At 38.4% G+C, this 16,378-nt stretch overlaps 1 protein-coding gene across 1 annotated transcript in view; it reads right to left on the bottom strand.

The window, feature by feature from the left end:
- The window catches only part of l(2)41Ab (lethal (2) 41Ab), a 443,174-nt gene extending 432,911 nt beyond the window's left edge, over positions 1–10,263 (bottom strand). The window contains exon 1 of the mRNA XM_068228208.1: positions 9,768–10,263. Within this exon, the coding sequence (XP_068084309.1) occupies positions 9,768–9,965 (198 nt within the window). The 5' untranslated portion in view covers positions 9,966–10,263. The remainder of the gene's footprint in view (positions 1–9,767) is intronic.
- Positions 10,264–16,378: the final 6,115 nt, after the last annotated feature.

Raw genomic sequence — 16,378 nt, forward strand, 5'->3', positions numbered from 1 at the left:
TTTTCTAGTAAGTTCCTTCAACTTCTGCTTACTTCCACAGCCATTTCTAACTCTATTTCTTTCCAGTCTGCACCTCCTTCTTAGTCTCTTTATTTCTCTATTATAATAAGGTGGGTCTTTACCATTCCCTACCACCCTTAAAGGTACAAACCTGTTTTCGCATTCCTCAACAATTTCTTTAAACCCATCCCAGAGTCTGTTTACATTTTTATTTACCGTTTTCCACCGATCACAGTTACTTTTTAGAAACTGCCCCATGCCTGCTTTATCAGCCATATGGTACTGCCTAACAGTCCTACTTTTAAGACCTTCCTTTCTATCACATTTATTTTCAACTACCACAAAAACAGCTTCATGATCACTAATACCATCTATTACTTCAGTTTCCCTATAGAGCTTATCTGGTTTTATCAGCACGACATCCAGGATATTTTTCCCTCTGGTTGGTTCCATCAATTTCTGAATCAGCTATCATTCCCATATTAACTTATTTGCCATTTGTTGGTCATGCTTCCTGTCGTTCGCATTTCCTTCCCAATTGACATCTGGCAAATTCAGATCTCCCGCTACAATCACATTTCTTTCCACGTCGTTTTCCACATTGCTGACTATCCTATCAAATAATTCCGAATCCGCGTCAGTGCTACCCTTTCCCGATCTGTACACTCCAAATATATCAAGTTGCCTATTATCTTTAGAAATGAGCCTTACACCTAGAATTTCATGTGTCTCATCTTTAACTTTTTCGTAGCTTACGAATTCTTCTTTCACCAGAATGAACACTCCCCCTCCCACCATTCCTATCCTATCTCTACGATACACACTCCAGTGCCGTGAGAAAATTTCTGCATCCATTATATCATTTCTCAGCCATGATTCAACTCCTATTACAATATCTGGTAAATATATATCTATTAAATTACTTAATTCTATTCCTTTCTTTACAATACTTCTACAGTTCAACACTAACAATTTTATGTCATCCCTACTTGATTTCCAGTTCCCTGTTCCCTTATCACCGCTCCCTAGGCCATCCCGTTTCCCTGAATGTACCTCCCTATTACCCTTCCAAACAAATTTCCTAACTTATACGTACCACTGCGGTTTAAATGAAGGCCATCCGAGCGCAGATCCCTATCTCCTACCCACCCATTAGGATCTAGAAATTTCACTCCCAGTTTCCCACATACCCACTCCATAGTCTCATTTAAATCCCCAATCACCCTCCAGTCAGTATCCCTCCTACACAATATTCCACTAATAACAATCTCCGCTTTCTTAAACTTCACCCGTGCTGCATTTACCAGATCCCACACATCTCCAACTATGTTGGTACTTATATCAACTTGCCTTACGTTGTTGGTACCAACGTGAAACACTACCACCTTCTCCTTCCCCTCCTCCCTCTCTTCTACTTTCCTCAACATCTGCCTCAACCTAATTCCTGGATAACATTCTACCCAGGTTCCCTTTCCTCCACACACTTTCCCCACGTGTCTAACGATGCAATCCCCCATGACCAGAGCCTAAACCCTACCCACCTCATTTGATCCCCTCCCCTCCTGGGCAGTCCTGTCTTTCCTGATAGATGCAGAAGCTACTTCCTCCTCCCTTTTCTCCTTCCCATGACCCTGTTCCACCTGTCTTTTCCTATCCTCTACTCTACATTTCCCTTTCCTACCTTTTCCCTTCCTTCTACTTCCACGCATCTCAGCAACAGTTCCCTGTCCCTCATCTTCCCTCTGTTGTTCTACCTGGAGTGACTCGTACCGATTTCGCACAGACACCTGTCCTGAATTCTGATCCTGAATAGAGCCCTTAGCCTGCAATCTCCTTCCCCTTAGAACATTAGACCACCTGTCTTCTACAACTCCTCCCTTTCCTTCCCCTCCCTCTTGTACACCTACTGTAACCTGTACATTGTTTGAGGGAGTCCCATCTTCCTTCCTGTCTTCTGTGAGAATCCTAATTATCTCCCTCAAACTTTCCAACTCCTCCCTCATACCCCTCAATGCCTCACCACACCCACAGGAAGTACACTCACGCTCCTTAGCCATTCTTTACGGGGAAAAAAATTAAATTAAAAATAAAATAACTTATTTGCAAAAAATAAATGAACGGAGGGATATATTGTCTGGGATAGTACATGACAATAAGGTAATTAATATACGACTACACTACAATACTACTTAGTCGTGCTCTATTTTATTTTATCCTACAACCCCTAACACGATAAAAACTGCTGTTAATTACTGAATATCGAAAGTAATAGCCTACACAAGAACTACACAATTCCAAACTGCAATTAAGCCTATCCTAATTACAACAACAGTATTTTAGTAAGAGTTTCTACGGATACTTCTACTATACCAGTACTACACAAATATTTTACAATAATAAAATAATCACACTAAATTCTAATAGGATATTACTCGTATACTACTGTAGAGTACACTACAGTAATTTTTAAACTACTTTCAGACGTATCCTAATTACGATACCGGTACTGTACCGTATGTCACTACTAAGCACAGCAGAAATGAAATTTGCAAGAACTACTGTAGGCTCAAAGATTACCAACGGAGCTAAATGCTTAGACAAATTATTATTAGTATTACGGTCTAATAGATACACACGAAAGATAACACACGAATATAGCAGGCAAGATACGGCGCTATCTAAATGTACTGAATCTATACTACAATGTATCTACACTACACTACACTGCGTTTGGTTAAATGCTTAAGTATCGAAAGTTTTGCCGTACACGAAGAAAAACACGAATATAACTGGCAAGATACTATCTAATATATTATACCTTATCTTCACTACAATTCTACTGAAATGTGGTTATGTGATTATTACAGCTGGTGGATTACTATTATTTTCCCTACTCCCCGGGACGGAGAATAAAAGTGTTCTTAATTAGGCCTACTGAAACATACAAGGTTGTCTACAATAATTTCTCAAATATTTCTATCAAAACTACTACTACTACTACTCCTCCAGGGACTTGAAATGCAATTACCGGGATATATGAACTTTATTATTATTAGCTAACCGCTCATAAATACCTTCATCCAACAAGGTAGTGCAGGATATAAAGTGATGACAATAGTTGTAACTCGCACGGAAATGTTCTTTACGATAATACTGAGCGAACTGTGAATGAAAACTGAAGTTGTGTAGCTACACTCCCAAGTGGAGAGTGTAGTAAACATCAGTTGTGCACTGGCTGACGACTACAAGAAATAAACTTGAAATTTAAAGGAAAAGCATATGAAATGTTTCACTACATCCTGAATACCAAAACAAAGACTGACTACCAACTTAATTAATAAATGCTAAATTCCTAAATATTAACAACAAAGAAACTCATAATAATAAGCAAATTCACTGGCACAGCAAGAACACTGTCATACATAAACAGAGAGGTCTTTCTGCATGTGGGTCGGATGTCAGATAAATGTAGCCATGGTTGTTCCTGAGGTTGAATTTAAGGGAAGTAATTTTGTACACCCCAGGGTCTCAACCAGCCAGACAAGTCAGCAATAGCTGAGCACGCCCTCTATCGTCGCATCATGATGTCATGTTCCAAGATGTTCGAGCTCTTACCCACAGTAAACACTACAGGTCTAGGATTATACGGGAAACTGTGGAAATATATAAAACTCCTAACAATTTCAACCTATTCAACGTTTCTAACTCAATTTTACCCATAAATAGATGAGACTCAAGAAAATATCTTAAGACCAGCCATTAAGACCACTAAATGAGGTGTCTTTATGGTACAATCCGTTTAAGTAATAATAATAATAACTTAAATGTTTCCACCTTTTCAATACAATATATTGAAAAGGTGGAAACATTTAAGTTATTATTATTATTACTTATATATTGTTCAATACGGACCAAAAACATGAAATTCATAACCATCAATACAATCCGTTTGTCGATATGATGTATCGTTTAGCAGCAGTTGATCTGTAAATGAAGGTTTCCAATATTGTGAACATGCATATACTTCGTATGTCAATCTATATATATTCATTGAAGTCGATTTGTAGTGATGTGTTTGCCATTATAATTAATATTTTACATCAATAGTGCTCTCTGCTATTGTAATCATTACACCAACTTTGACTAGCAGTAGGAATGTGATCCTTCTCCAACTAGCATTAGTAAGGAGGGACTACCATTGTAGTTAATAAATAATTCCCTTCTTGATTTCACCGGCAGAAGTCAAGGGAGCATGCAATTTTGTTCAAAACTCCCCTAACCGATTGAGTTTGGGAGTAGGCAAGTGTGCCCGGCATTCTAAACAAATTTACACATCTAAATGTGACTGGCATTAGGCATAGTGGCCTTGCTATTATAATACAAAGTCACCAACTCGATGTGATTGTCATTAAGAAGAGGGGCCTGTCATTATAATGATAACAGCATAACTCAATTTTGACTGGCAGTAGGGAAGGTGCCTGCTATTGTAATAAAAACTCCTCAACTGTTATACGTCTGGAAGTAGGAAAGGGCACCTGCCATTGTAACGAAAACTCCCCAAAACCGATTGCGACCGTGCAGTAGGTAATGGGGCCTCCCATTATAATGAAAACTTTCCTACTCGATTGTGAATGGCAGTAAGCAAGTGAGCCTGCCGTTATCACAACTCCGTAACTCGCACTTTACAATGGAAACAACGTATGGTTACATCCCCCTGCTGTTTCTGGATAACGCTAAGAGGCATCTCATTCACTGCATGTACAGTAATTTACTTCGATATGTGTATAAATGTAGAATATTGTAGCGAAGCACGGGTGCCAGCCATTAGGGATTTACGTAGTAACTTCGCTTCCTTATCCTTTCACTATTGTTAAATTGTTTAGTGTCCAGCTCCATGGCTAAATGGTTAGCATGCTGGCCTTTGGTCACAGGGGTCCCAGGTTCGATTCCCAGCAGGGTCGGGAATTTTAACCTTAATCGGTTAATTTCGCTGGCACGGGGGCTGGCTGTATGTGTCGTCTTCATCATTTCATCCTCATCACGATGCGCAGGTCACCTACGGGCATCACATAAAAAAATACCTGCATCTGGCAAGCCGAACTTGTCCTCGGACACTCCCAGCGCTAAAAGTCATACGCTATTTCGTTCTTTTTTTCATTTGTTTAGTGTTTTCCAACTTCGTACATTCCTCATCATTCCAGGCTGAGCGTTAAGTGTCATCTGTTCCTCCCCTCCCTGACTGACTCACACTTAATAATTAATCTTATTTTGATTTACGTCCCACTAACTACTTTTTCGGTCTTCAGAGACGCCGAGGTGCCGGAATTTAGTTCCGCAGGAGTTCTTTTACGTGCCAGTAAATCTACCGACACAAGGCTGATGTATTTGAGCTCCTTCAAATACCACCGGACTGAGCCAGGATCGAACCTGCCACGTTGGGGTCAGAAGGCCAGCGCCTTAACCGTCTGAGCCACTCACCCCGCTGACTCACACCTTGTTTCCACTCTTCTTCTATACTATGAGTCTTTTGTTGCACTTTATTTCTTCTACCACATATGCGCATATGGTGTAACAAGATGGGAGCTTAGATGGTGTCATCAATGCTAACAGAGATAGACCAAACCTGGAGACGTGACCTTATGGCTGCTCTGCTCATCTTACCAACAACACCGCAAACATAAAGAAATACTTCTGTAATAATAATGATAAACCAAACCCCATGGCGCAACAGCCCTGAAGGGCCTTGGCCTACCGAGCGACTGTTGCTCAGCCCGAAGGCCCGCAGCTTATGAGGTGTTGTGTGATCGGAACGATGAATCCTCTCGACCGTTATTCTTGGCTTTCTCATCGTAAGATTGAATCATCCAGAGCTGAAAAGCACATCTCCAGTATTCTGAAGTATTAAACCAAGGGCCTTCGAACGGCATCAGCCATCTCTTTATGCTAGAAAATGCTGCTGTATGTAGCACGATCGGAGGAGAAAGGCCTTTCAGCGCCGTAATGTTGGCCGTAGGAGCCGTAAATTTTATACATGTTTACAAGAAATGAAAACCTTATGCCAAGATAACAAGAACATTGTTGCCATAGCATTTGATTTTGTGCAACCAAGTACAGCAAATGAGAGGGAATATCTAGAAGGTTCCACGCCACGAGTGCTGTTGTAAATTATACTTTGTACAGGATATAGGTATTTTTATGTTACAAATACAGTTTTAGGCAAAATATCATGTCAAATATTGATTATGGATTGCTGTATGACCACAGAGCTCAAAGACATTAAGTCACGTTTTCAAGATTGTTGATTAAATTAAAATTGACCTTCCACTAACAAAAATATAACTGGAGTAACTGCTTCACAATGTAGTGTGTTTGGTTAGTTCAATTTGAATAACTACATTTTTTCTCTCTCCTGAAAAGTAGTGAAAACTGACTTAATGCTTTTCAGCACCGGCCGATTCAATTGTAATCATCTAAGCTGGGTGGACCTTGAAGCAATAATCATTTTTCCAATTCAAAATTTAGAAGTGAAGGAGGACAATCAGGAAGTTCGATGGAATGCATTGTCTGACTGCCTTCAATCTTGCATTAAAAACTTCATTCAAAGTTAACAAACAGACTTGGAGTACCAAGCTGTAGTCTCTTGTACAGCCGTTCCTTCCTGCTAACATTTAACACAGCAACTTACCTTCAAGCACTCTTCTTCTCTCATGCTTCTAGAAAACTACAGTTTTATCACTTCACATTTATTATAAACCCCACTTGATGTGATTATTATAGTGACATTCAATCTGTTTAAGATCCAAAAGTTTCCTCTAGTGTATACACTCACGACTACTTGTATTTTAAACTTCATTAAGGCCTCATTTCAAGAATTTCTTAACTACATTCAAGAAAGTGTATAATTTTACGAATATTTGTATTTTAGACTTTATTAAGGCCTGATATTAAGAATTTCACAACTATTGTCAACCATATCAGATGTAAGGCTTTTCAGGCGTTTGCTCCATTAACCAGCGTTTCGTCTTAGGTCTGACACTAGACTCGTCAGAGTGGGATGTGTCAGACCCTACCCACTGATGCTGGGTGTATGCAGGTGAACTTATCAGAAGCCTATATAACAGGCACAGTCTGATAACTGCATACGGGAGATAAATCTCCACAATGGAATTATTGCCCGCCTAGCAATTCCACATGAAAATTCTAAATTCCCATGGAGGGAATTAGATATTTTTCACCAATAGAGCATGCAAAAACATATCAGATGTAAGGCTTTTCAGGTGTTTACTCTGATATGTTTCTGACATGCTCTATTGGTGAAAAATATCTAATTCCCTCCATGGGAATTTAGAATTTTCTATTGTCAACCATTTCGCACATTTCCTTCACATTCATATGTAAGTTAATTACAATCAGGTACCTGATTATAATCAATTTTCAGTTTGAGATTAAGGCTGAAGATGCCCATAATTAAAGGGCGAAACATGTCCCTATAATTTTATTTTAATTCATTATCTTTTTTATGTATTGAACAGGTGGAATAAATAAACTTTAATATTTATTTGACTTCAATGTTTGCTGGTACAAACACATAGGAATAACGGTTCGTGCTAAGTTAGGTGAGGTCATCGAAGGGGAGGGTAAGCCACAGAGCTGGTTGCAGCCTGTAATGAAGATGTAAAATATTTTTGCATATGTCAATGCACAACTTCTCTTCCTCAACTCCTTTGTAACTTTTCCTTTAAGCATAAGAGTTTAAATATATGGAAATGGAAGAAAATTCCACGTTTAAGGGCTTGGGAAGACCTCAGATCCTATGCTTGTTTCTTTGTCCAGCCCTTGTCCCGTTTCCCTACGGGGTCGGGTATGAGGTGAGATGGATCTGTCGTGGCGGGTTTTATGACTGGATGCCCTTCCTGACGTCAACCTCATCACAGGAGTTAATGAGATGAAATGAGTTAATGAGATGACAGTAGGAAGGGAGAGGGCGAAATCTGGTGCCGACACGTAGCCTACTCCCGTCGAATAGCACTAAGGAGTCTCCTCAAGGCGTAACGTCCCCATCCGACGGACGAATCACCATCAACAGCGTCATATGCCCTCACTCTATATGAGCACTGCGGAGAGGCTTTTGGCATGCAATCTAGTGATTAGAAATTGTATACTGCCAACTCTCCTACCTTGCCAGCCAACATTCCTCATGTTGTGTTTTAAAGTTGTTTTTTAGATGTGATGTAATACTGTAATTTTTATTTTTACTATTGTCTTTTTAATATGTTTACAACTGTTCACGAACATCATTTTAAGATTAAAATTAATGGCTGAAGATGCTCTTTATAAGAGCGTAACATGTCCCTTAGAAGAATTATTCGCATAAAAATGTAAACACCAATAAAGGTGATTTGTATTGAATACGTGGATAAGAAATACTTCTTATTATAATTGCTGTGATCAACATTCTGATGGTGACCATTTTTTTCAACCCACGGGATTCAAACCGGCAAACCTCAGTGTCAAACCATTTAGACTTCAGTGCCTTAAGGACTCCAAGTATTCTTATATGATGAAAAAATTTATTTTTTAATTTTGGTCCCATAAAATTCTCCAATGTTTTCTGAATCCATATATATAGTTTGTTGGGGTTTCTACGCCTGTAATACCTTTCATTGGCCATTTGAAAATGGTGTATCAGTGAATTGTGTGCCACACTCATGTCAAATGTCTGAACTTTGTCCAAAGGGTAGTGACTTGTGGTGTGGGTACCAGAAAACACTGGCATCATAAACATTCACTTCCTGAGGCAGAAATGCTTACCATTAGGGATCTGAGTGATGTAAAACTCCTAGCCAAATGAATCCCAATGAGAGTTTTAATCACTGTATTTGGGACAGAATACCAAACAAATGCTCTTGTACAACTAGATACTCTCAAGATGGGTGTTCTATATGGAGTAATCTGCTTCAATGGTGGTGCAAAAGCTAGGTTCAATCTCTTGAAGAACTTGGGAATAAAATATGGACCCAACATGGAGAATTCTCTCTTTACTATTGACAAGATGCATGTACGGGAAGCAGAAAAGTTCACTGAACTGATGACCAGGGAGGCCGGGAGCAGAAAAACGAACCTGAAGAGGATAAATGAAGAATCAAAATCACATAAACATGTAGATTAGGCCTATACTGTTATCTTTGTCAGCTGTTTCCCATAACCATACATTTTGAATATTTATGTACCTATAACTCTGAAACCATTTTACATGAACTTATATAGTAGGTTCTTGAATGTTAACCTAAAATAGTTTCCAAAATTTAGTAACAGGCTGGGAGAAAAAAAATCTATTCACAAAATGTAAAAAAAAAAAAAAAAAAGAGAAACAGTTGAGACCGAATCATATTTTTCTTAGATTCTATTGTAATTCTAATGAAACATTAAGGTAACTAAACAAATATCCATTGTCAGTATGTGTGAACATTTAAAGAGCATTTGGTTGAAAAACAACTGAGATAATGGCTCCTGAATTAACCTAGATTATTTTTTCTCAGATTTTTAATTTTATTTATTTTCCAGATTTCATAACCCCAAATACCAAATTATGGCCATCATCCACCTCTTTTTAAATGTTACAAGAATCTTAGTTATAGCCTTACCAAACCAATAAAATGCTTGGTATAATGTACATAATTCACATGTTGAGGAGTACCCAGTGGCATTAACGATCATGGCCACCTCACGTCGTATGAATTACCAAAATATATGCTTGTTAGACGAACCAGTTCAAGAAGTTCTTCTGCAAGTCGACTATTTTGTCGTTCTAAGTGGACTTTCAAAGATGCCTGGAAATGCTTCATCAGTGGATGATCGGGCTCTAAAACACTGTGTCCCTCAGGAACTTCATGATCAACACGAGATAATCCTAGGACGGCCCCCTCACTTGACCGTGAACTTGGAGTTTCTTCATCCATTTCCATAGCTATCCGCTAAGTTCTACTTGCCGTCTGCCGTCTGCGATGTTTAATTGTTTACACTGTCTCCTGTTACTATGGCAACAGCGAGAGAATTGGAAGGGCAACAAAAATAAAAATAAAAATTACACAACAGTTATTTTGGAGCTGTTCCGGAATCGGAACTGATCTTTAAATGAACAGTACAACGGAACATCCTGTTCCGAAAGAACAGTATGTAGTAGAAATGATATTGTATAGGCTTTTGGGCTTGTGGCGTGTCAAGAAAATAAGGTGAAATTCTTAACGTTTCGCAATAAACTGTGCTCTGCGTCCTCAGAAGAATTCACGACTGTCCACGAGCAAGGCTTCTTTAACAATCAAGGAACTTAGAAAACAGGTAGGTCATTCAGAAGAATTCTCGTCTGTCCACGAGCAAGATTTCTTAAACAATCAAGGAACTTCGAAAACAGGTAGGCCATTCCAGGCAAGTGTGCTGCCATTGGTCAGCGAGATGTGACGTCATCGGGAAGAACCCATCTGCGGTCTGTAATATTCTCTTGCATTAAACGCTGAATGCAAAGTAATATTTATCGTTTCTTTTGCTATTTCAAACTGGAATGTTTTTCTTTCATGACTTGGAACATATATTTAAATCATGATAATGATTAATGAATCAGAGAAAATATTTATTGTAGGGCAAATTATAGTGCATAATGTATGTGCCAGCCTCGTAAGCCTTAAGGCCGTCTCCACTGATTAACATTTAACAACAACATACGTGTTAAATGTTAACTGGTGACACCATCAGCATGTTAAATGTCAAAAACTGTTTCATTTAACATTGTGTCCACACTTAATAAACATGTTAAACTTGACATTATTTGTTTATATACAGGTACCTAGTTCATCATATCAATTTATGGTAATACATTTAGATGGTGTCTAGTATTTTTAAATAAGGACAATGGACTCAGATGAAGAGGAATTGACCTTTGTTATTGCCACTGTTTCTTCTTGTTATGATTTATAAATGCAGTTTTATTAGGCACATTTCCTCCTCTCACTCTGCTCGTTGCTTCAAAAGCAAACCACTTTGAAGTATAAACTTCGTCCGCTCCCGACTACCGAATTTTCTGAACTTTCTGCAATTCTCGACTGTACTGGGAGCGGAGGGACGCTAGTTTTTTTTTTTTTTTTTTTCGATTTACTCGCGGGAGCAATTATAGATATTTTCGAGTTCCTGGAAACTGTCGGCTGTATTTCTCTGATGAGACATCCCAGGGAGCACGTCGTTTAGGTTATGTGTTGGCATGGAAACATCGTGGAAGTTGCCGACATCGCACGAACAACGAACTGACTTGACATGTCTTGGAGCGCAACATTCTGAGTTAACATACAAAGTCATTTGGAAGACACAATCACAATATACATGTCAACTGTAACATGTTAAATTTAACATGTTGGTGTTAAATGTTAAACAGTTGAGACCGGCCTTTAGTTATGCATGGGGTTTTGTGTGTGTGTGTGTGTGTGTGTGTGTGTGTGTGTGTGTGTGTGTGTGTGTGTTTGTTAATAATCATATTACAATGAATTAGTAGTTCTTAAAATTGTTTTAACATTTTTCTTCTTTATCAGACAAGACGGATGTGGATTTCGCAAGGTTATCCTTCCACTATCTGCAGGCTACCACGACTTAGCAGGATACTGTGCCCAGCGGGTTTTGGCACGGTATATTTAAAATATCCTTCAAAAAGTGAAGTTAGCGACATTGTCATCGGCTAAAGCTTAATGTTTTATGTTAAGGCAGGAAATGTAATCTATGGCCGTTAAGGAGATACAACCCAGATTAGGTTCTTTTTTACTGCATTCTTCTTCATTGCTTCCCATTTGGCCTTTTTGTTCAAATGTCTGATACCTACGAATTAAAGTCCTTGTCCTTACATATAAGGCAATGATTTTCCTATCGACTTCGGGAAATTTCGAGTGTATAGTCGATATTAATGTTTCCATTACTTTGTAGCACCTTGAAATACAGTGTCCGTGGAAGGAAGCAAAAATAACTTCAAACTCCATTGTCGTAGCCAACCACTCAGGGGAAGGAGAAGTGAGGCCACCTTTAGAAATAATAGTGATCCAGTCTTGTTCAGAGGATAGTTTCGGATCAAGACGACATATATCCGTTTCTTTTCCCAACGACCTGTCAATGCTTTTACACTTGTAGGCGACGTAATCTACCAAGTATTTTAAAGCATCGTCTGCTACATCTTAATTGGGAATCGTTAAACTGCTCAGGTCAGTATTGTACCAGTAAAAGAGCCCGACTTTAAGATTTTAATTTTAACGTAAGCATGAAATAGTTCTCAGGGCGAAACTGGATGGACACTAGCTAGGGCTTGGTACAGGAGGCAGGGTCCTATCTACAAGAGAAATTTAATCAGATTGAATGAGAGTTTATTCATGAAATGCGTATCAAATTGCACATCACTTCATTGTAGATAGGGGTTGTCTTCAACATCGTCCTTTTAATGGTCCGGATCTCCAGCTCACCGGGCCGAACAGGCTGGAACACGTTCCGGAAGATGCCAAATACTCCGTTAAGATGAGGCCAGAACACCCAGGTTGGTCGTGTATGAGTAAGTCTCGAACTTCCGATGTTCTGGATGATCTCCGATGGTCTCTGACGATGTTGCAGGTAATCACTCATCACCTAAGTCCAATGTGGCTGATGGACTCAATGTCCACAAAGACTTCGAAAATGAGTTCTTCGTCACTTGCAGAATTTACAAGTCAAAGTTCATAAAGACCTTGAATAATTGGTTTCTCACCACTGGCGAAATTACAAGTCACTCTCCATAAAGACTTAAAAGAATTCGTTCCTTAACACTCGCGAAAATGACAAGTCCATGTTCATAAAGACTTTGAATAATTTTGGAGTTCATCACTGGCAGAAAGTGCAAGTCAATGTCCACAAGACTTTGAAAAATTCATTACTGGCAAAAATTAAAAGTCAATGTTCATAAACACTTTGAATAAATTGTCCCTAAACACTCGCAAATATTACAAGTCCATGTTCATAAGACTTTGAATAATTTTAGAGTTTATCACTGGCAAAAATTACAAGTCAATGTTCATAAGACTTTGAATAATTTCAGAGTTCATCACTGGCAGAAATTACAAGTCAATGTTCATAAAGACTTTGAATAATTTCAGAGTTCATCACCGGTAAAAATTGCAAGTCACTGTTCATAAAGACTTAGGATAATTTGTTCCTTAACACTCACAGATATCACAAGTCCATGTTCAGAAAGACTTTTAATAATTTTAGAGTTCACGCGCGTACAATTCATAAGTCCCGTATGGCCGTGATGGTTTAAGTTCCGCATGAAGACTGTAACTACTCGAAGATAGCCTCTGACGACTACGGCAGCGTGTAGAGCCAGGCTGAATACTCACCTGTGACTGACTGATCAGGCTAAAGTGAGCCCTCCCTTTATAAATTAATACAGGCCTAAACCTTACTGATGGATCTCTTCCCCTCTATAAATTAAAACAGGCCTAAACTTTACTGCTGGATACCTTTCCCTCTATAAATTAATACAGGCCTAAACGTAACTCTTTCCCTCTATAAATTAATACAGGCCTAAACGTAACTCTTTCCCTCTATAAATTAATACAGGCCTAAACCTTACTGCTGGATCGCTTCCCTCTATAAATTAATACAAGCCTAAACCTTACTGCAGGATCTCTTTTCTTCTATAAAATAATACAGGTCTAAACGTTACTCTTTCCCACTATAAATTAATACAGGCCAAAACGTAAACCTTTCCCACTATAAATTAATACAGGCCTAAACGTTAGTGCTGGATCTCTTTCCCTTTCTAAATAAATACAGGCCTAAACGTTACTCTTTCGCTCTTTAAATTAATACAGGCCTAAACGTATAGCAGGATTCCTTTTCCTCCATAAATTAATACAGGACTAAAAGTTACTCTTTCCCTCTATAAATCAATACATGCCTAAAACTTCTTGCTGGATCGCTTTTCCTCTATAAATGAATACAGGCCTAAACGTTGCCCTTTCCCTATATAAATTAATACAGCCCTAAACTTTACTGCTGGATCTCTTTCCATCTATAAATTAATACCGGTTAAACGTTACTCTTTCCCTCTATAAATTAATACAGGCCTAAACCTTACTGCTGGATCTCTTTCCCTCTATAATTTAATACAGGCCTAAACCTTACTGCTGGATCTCTTTTCCTCTATATTTTAATACAGGCCTAAACCTTACTGCTGGATCTCTTTCCCTCTATATTTTAATACAGGCCTAAACCTTACTGCTGGATCTCTTTTCCTCTATAAGTTAATACAAGCCTAAACGTTACTGCTGGATCTATTTCCCTCTGTAAGTAATACAGGCCTAAACATTACTGCTGGATCTCTTTCCCTCTATATTTTAATACAGGCCTAAACATTACTGCTGGATCTCTTTCCCTCTATATTTTAATACAGGCCTAAACGTTGCCCTTTCCCTATATAAATTAATACAGGCCTAAACTTTACTGCTGGATCTCTTTCCCTCTATAAATTAATACAGGCCTAAACCTTACTGCTGGATCTCTTTCCCTCTATATTTTATTACAGGCCTAAACCTTACTGCTGGATCTCTTTTCCTCTATAAGTTAATACAATCCTAAATGTTACTGCTGGATTGTTCCCTCTATAAATTAATACAGGCCTAAACGTTACTGCTGGATCTCTTTCCCTCCATAAATTAATACAGACATAAACGTTAGTGCTGGATCTCTTTCCCTCTATAAGTTGATACAGGCCTAAACCTTACTGCTGGATCTCTTTCCCTTTACAAATTTTACGGGCCTAACCCTTACTGCTGGATCTCTTTCCATCTATAAATTAATACAGGCCTAACCTTACAGCAGGATCTCTTTTCTTCTATAAAATAATACAGGTCTAAACGTTACTCTTTCCCTCTATAAATTAATACAGGCCTAAAATTACTGCTGGATCTCTTTCCCCCTATAAATAAATACAGGCCTAAACGTTACTGCTGGATCTCTTTCCCTCTATATTTTAATACAGGCCTAAACGTTACTGCTGGATCTCTTTTCCTCTATAAATAAATACTGGCCTAAAGCTTACTGCTGGATCACTTTCCCTCTATAAATTCGTACAGATCTAAACCTTACTGCTGGATCTCTTTCCCTCTATAAATTAATACAGGCCTAAAATTACTGCTGGATCTCTTTCCCACTATAAATTAATACAGGCCTAAACGTTAGTGCTGGATCTCTTTCCCTCTATAAATTAATACAGGCCTAAACGTAACTTTTTCCCTCTGTAAATTAATACAGGCTTAAACGTTAGTGCTGTATCTCTCTCCCTCTATAAATTAATACAGGCCTAAACCTTACTGCTGGATCTCTTTCCCTCTATAAATTAATACAGGCCAAAACTTCAATCTTTCCCAGTATAAATTAATACAGGCCTAAACGTTAGTGCTGGATCTCTTTCCCTCTGTAAATTAATACAGGCCTAATGTTACTGCTGGATCTCTTTGCTCTACAAATTAATACATGCTTAAACGTAACTCTTTGCTTCTATAAATTAATACAGGCCTAAACGTTAGTGCTGGATCTCTTTTCCTCTATAAATTAATACAGGCCTAAACCTTACTGCTAGATCTCTTTCCCTCTATAAATTAATTCAGGCATAAACCTTACTGCTGGATGTGTTTCCTCTATAAATTAATACAGGCCTAAACGTTACTCTGTTCCTCTATAAATTGGTACAGGCCTAAACGTTACTCCTGGTCTTTTACCCTCTACAAAATAAAACTGGCCTAAACGTTACAGCTAGATGTCTTTCCCACTGTAAATTAATACAGGCCTAAACGTTGCTGCTGGATCGCTTTCCCTCTATAAATTAATACAGGTCTAAACGTTCAACTTTCCCTCTATAAATTAATACAGGAAAAGAACTTTACTGCTAGATATCTTTTCGTCTAATAATTAATACAGGCCTAAACATTACTCTTTCCCTCTATCAATTAATACAGACCTAAACGTTTCTGCTGGTTCCCTTTTCCCCTATAAATTAATACTGTGCCATTTCACTGTTATAAGAAGTTCCGTCCGTAAGAAGTACAAAGATGGAGTCCAGGTCTCCGAGAATAATTAACGTCAAAATGTCTGATGATACCGCGAGCGAAAGCAAAAGTATTTACCCTAGGCGCTAGAGAAAAGAATTTAGATCCAGAAGGCAGTGAAAAAGAACAAATGGGAAGATTGTTACTAACAATTATTGAAGAAAAAAATAAGAAAACGAGATTGAATTGCTACTTCTAAATCAGAGTCGAAGACGGAAAGCAACTACGTCAGAGTTTAAAGAGGGTATCGACATAAGATCATTTCAGCGGAA

This window comes from Anabrus simplex, chromosome 6 (genome assembly GCF_040414725.1).
Source record: "Anabrus simplex isolate iqAnaSimp1 chromosome 6, ASM4041472v1, whole genome shotgun sequence".
NCBI classification, from domain to species: domain Eukaryota; kingdom Metazoa; phylum Arthropoda; class Insecta; order Orthoptera; family Tettigoniidae; genus Anabrus; species Anabrus simplex.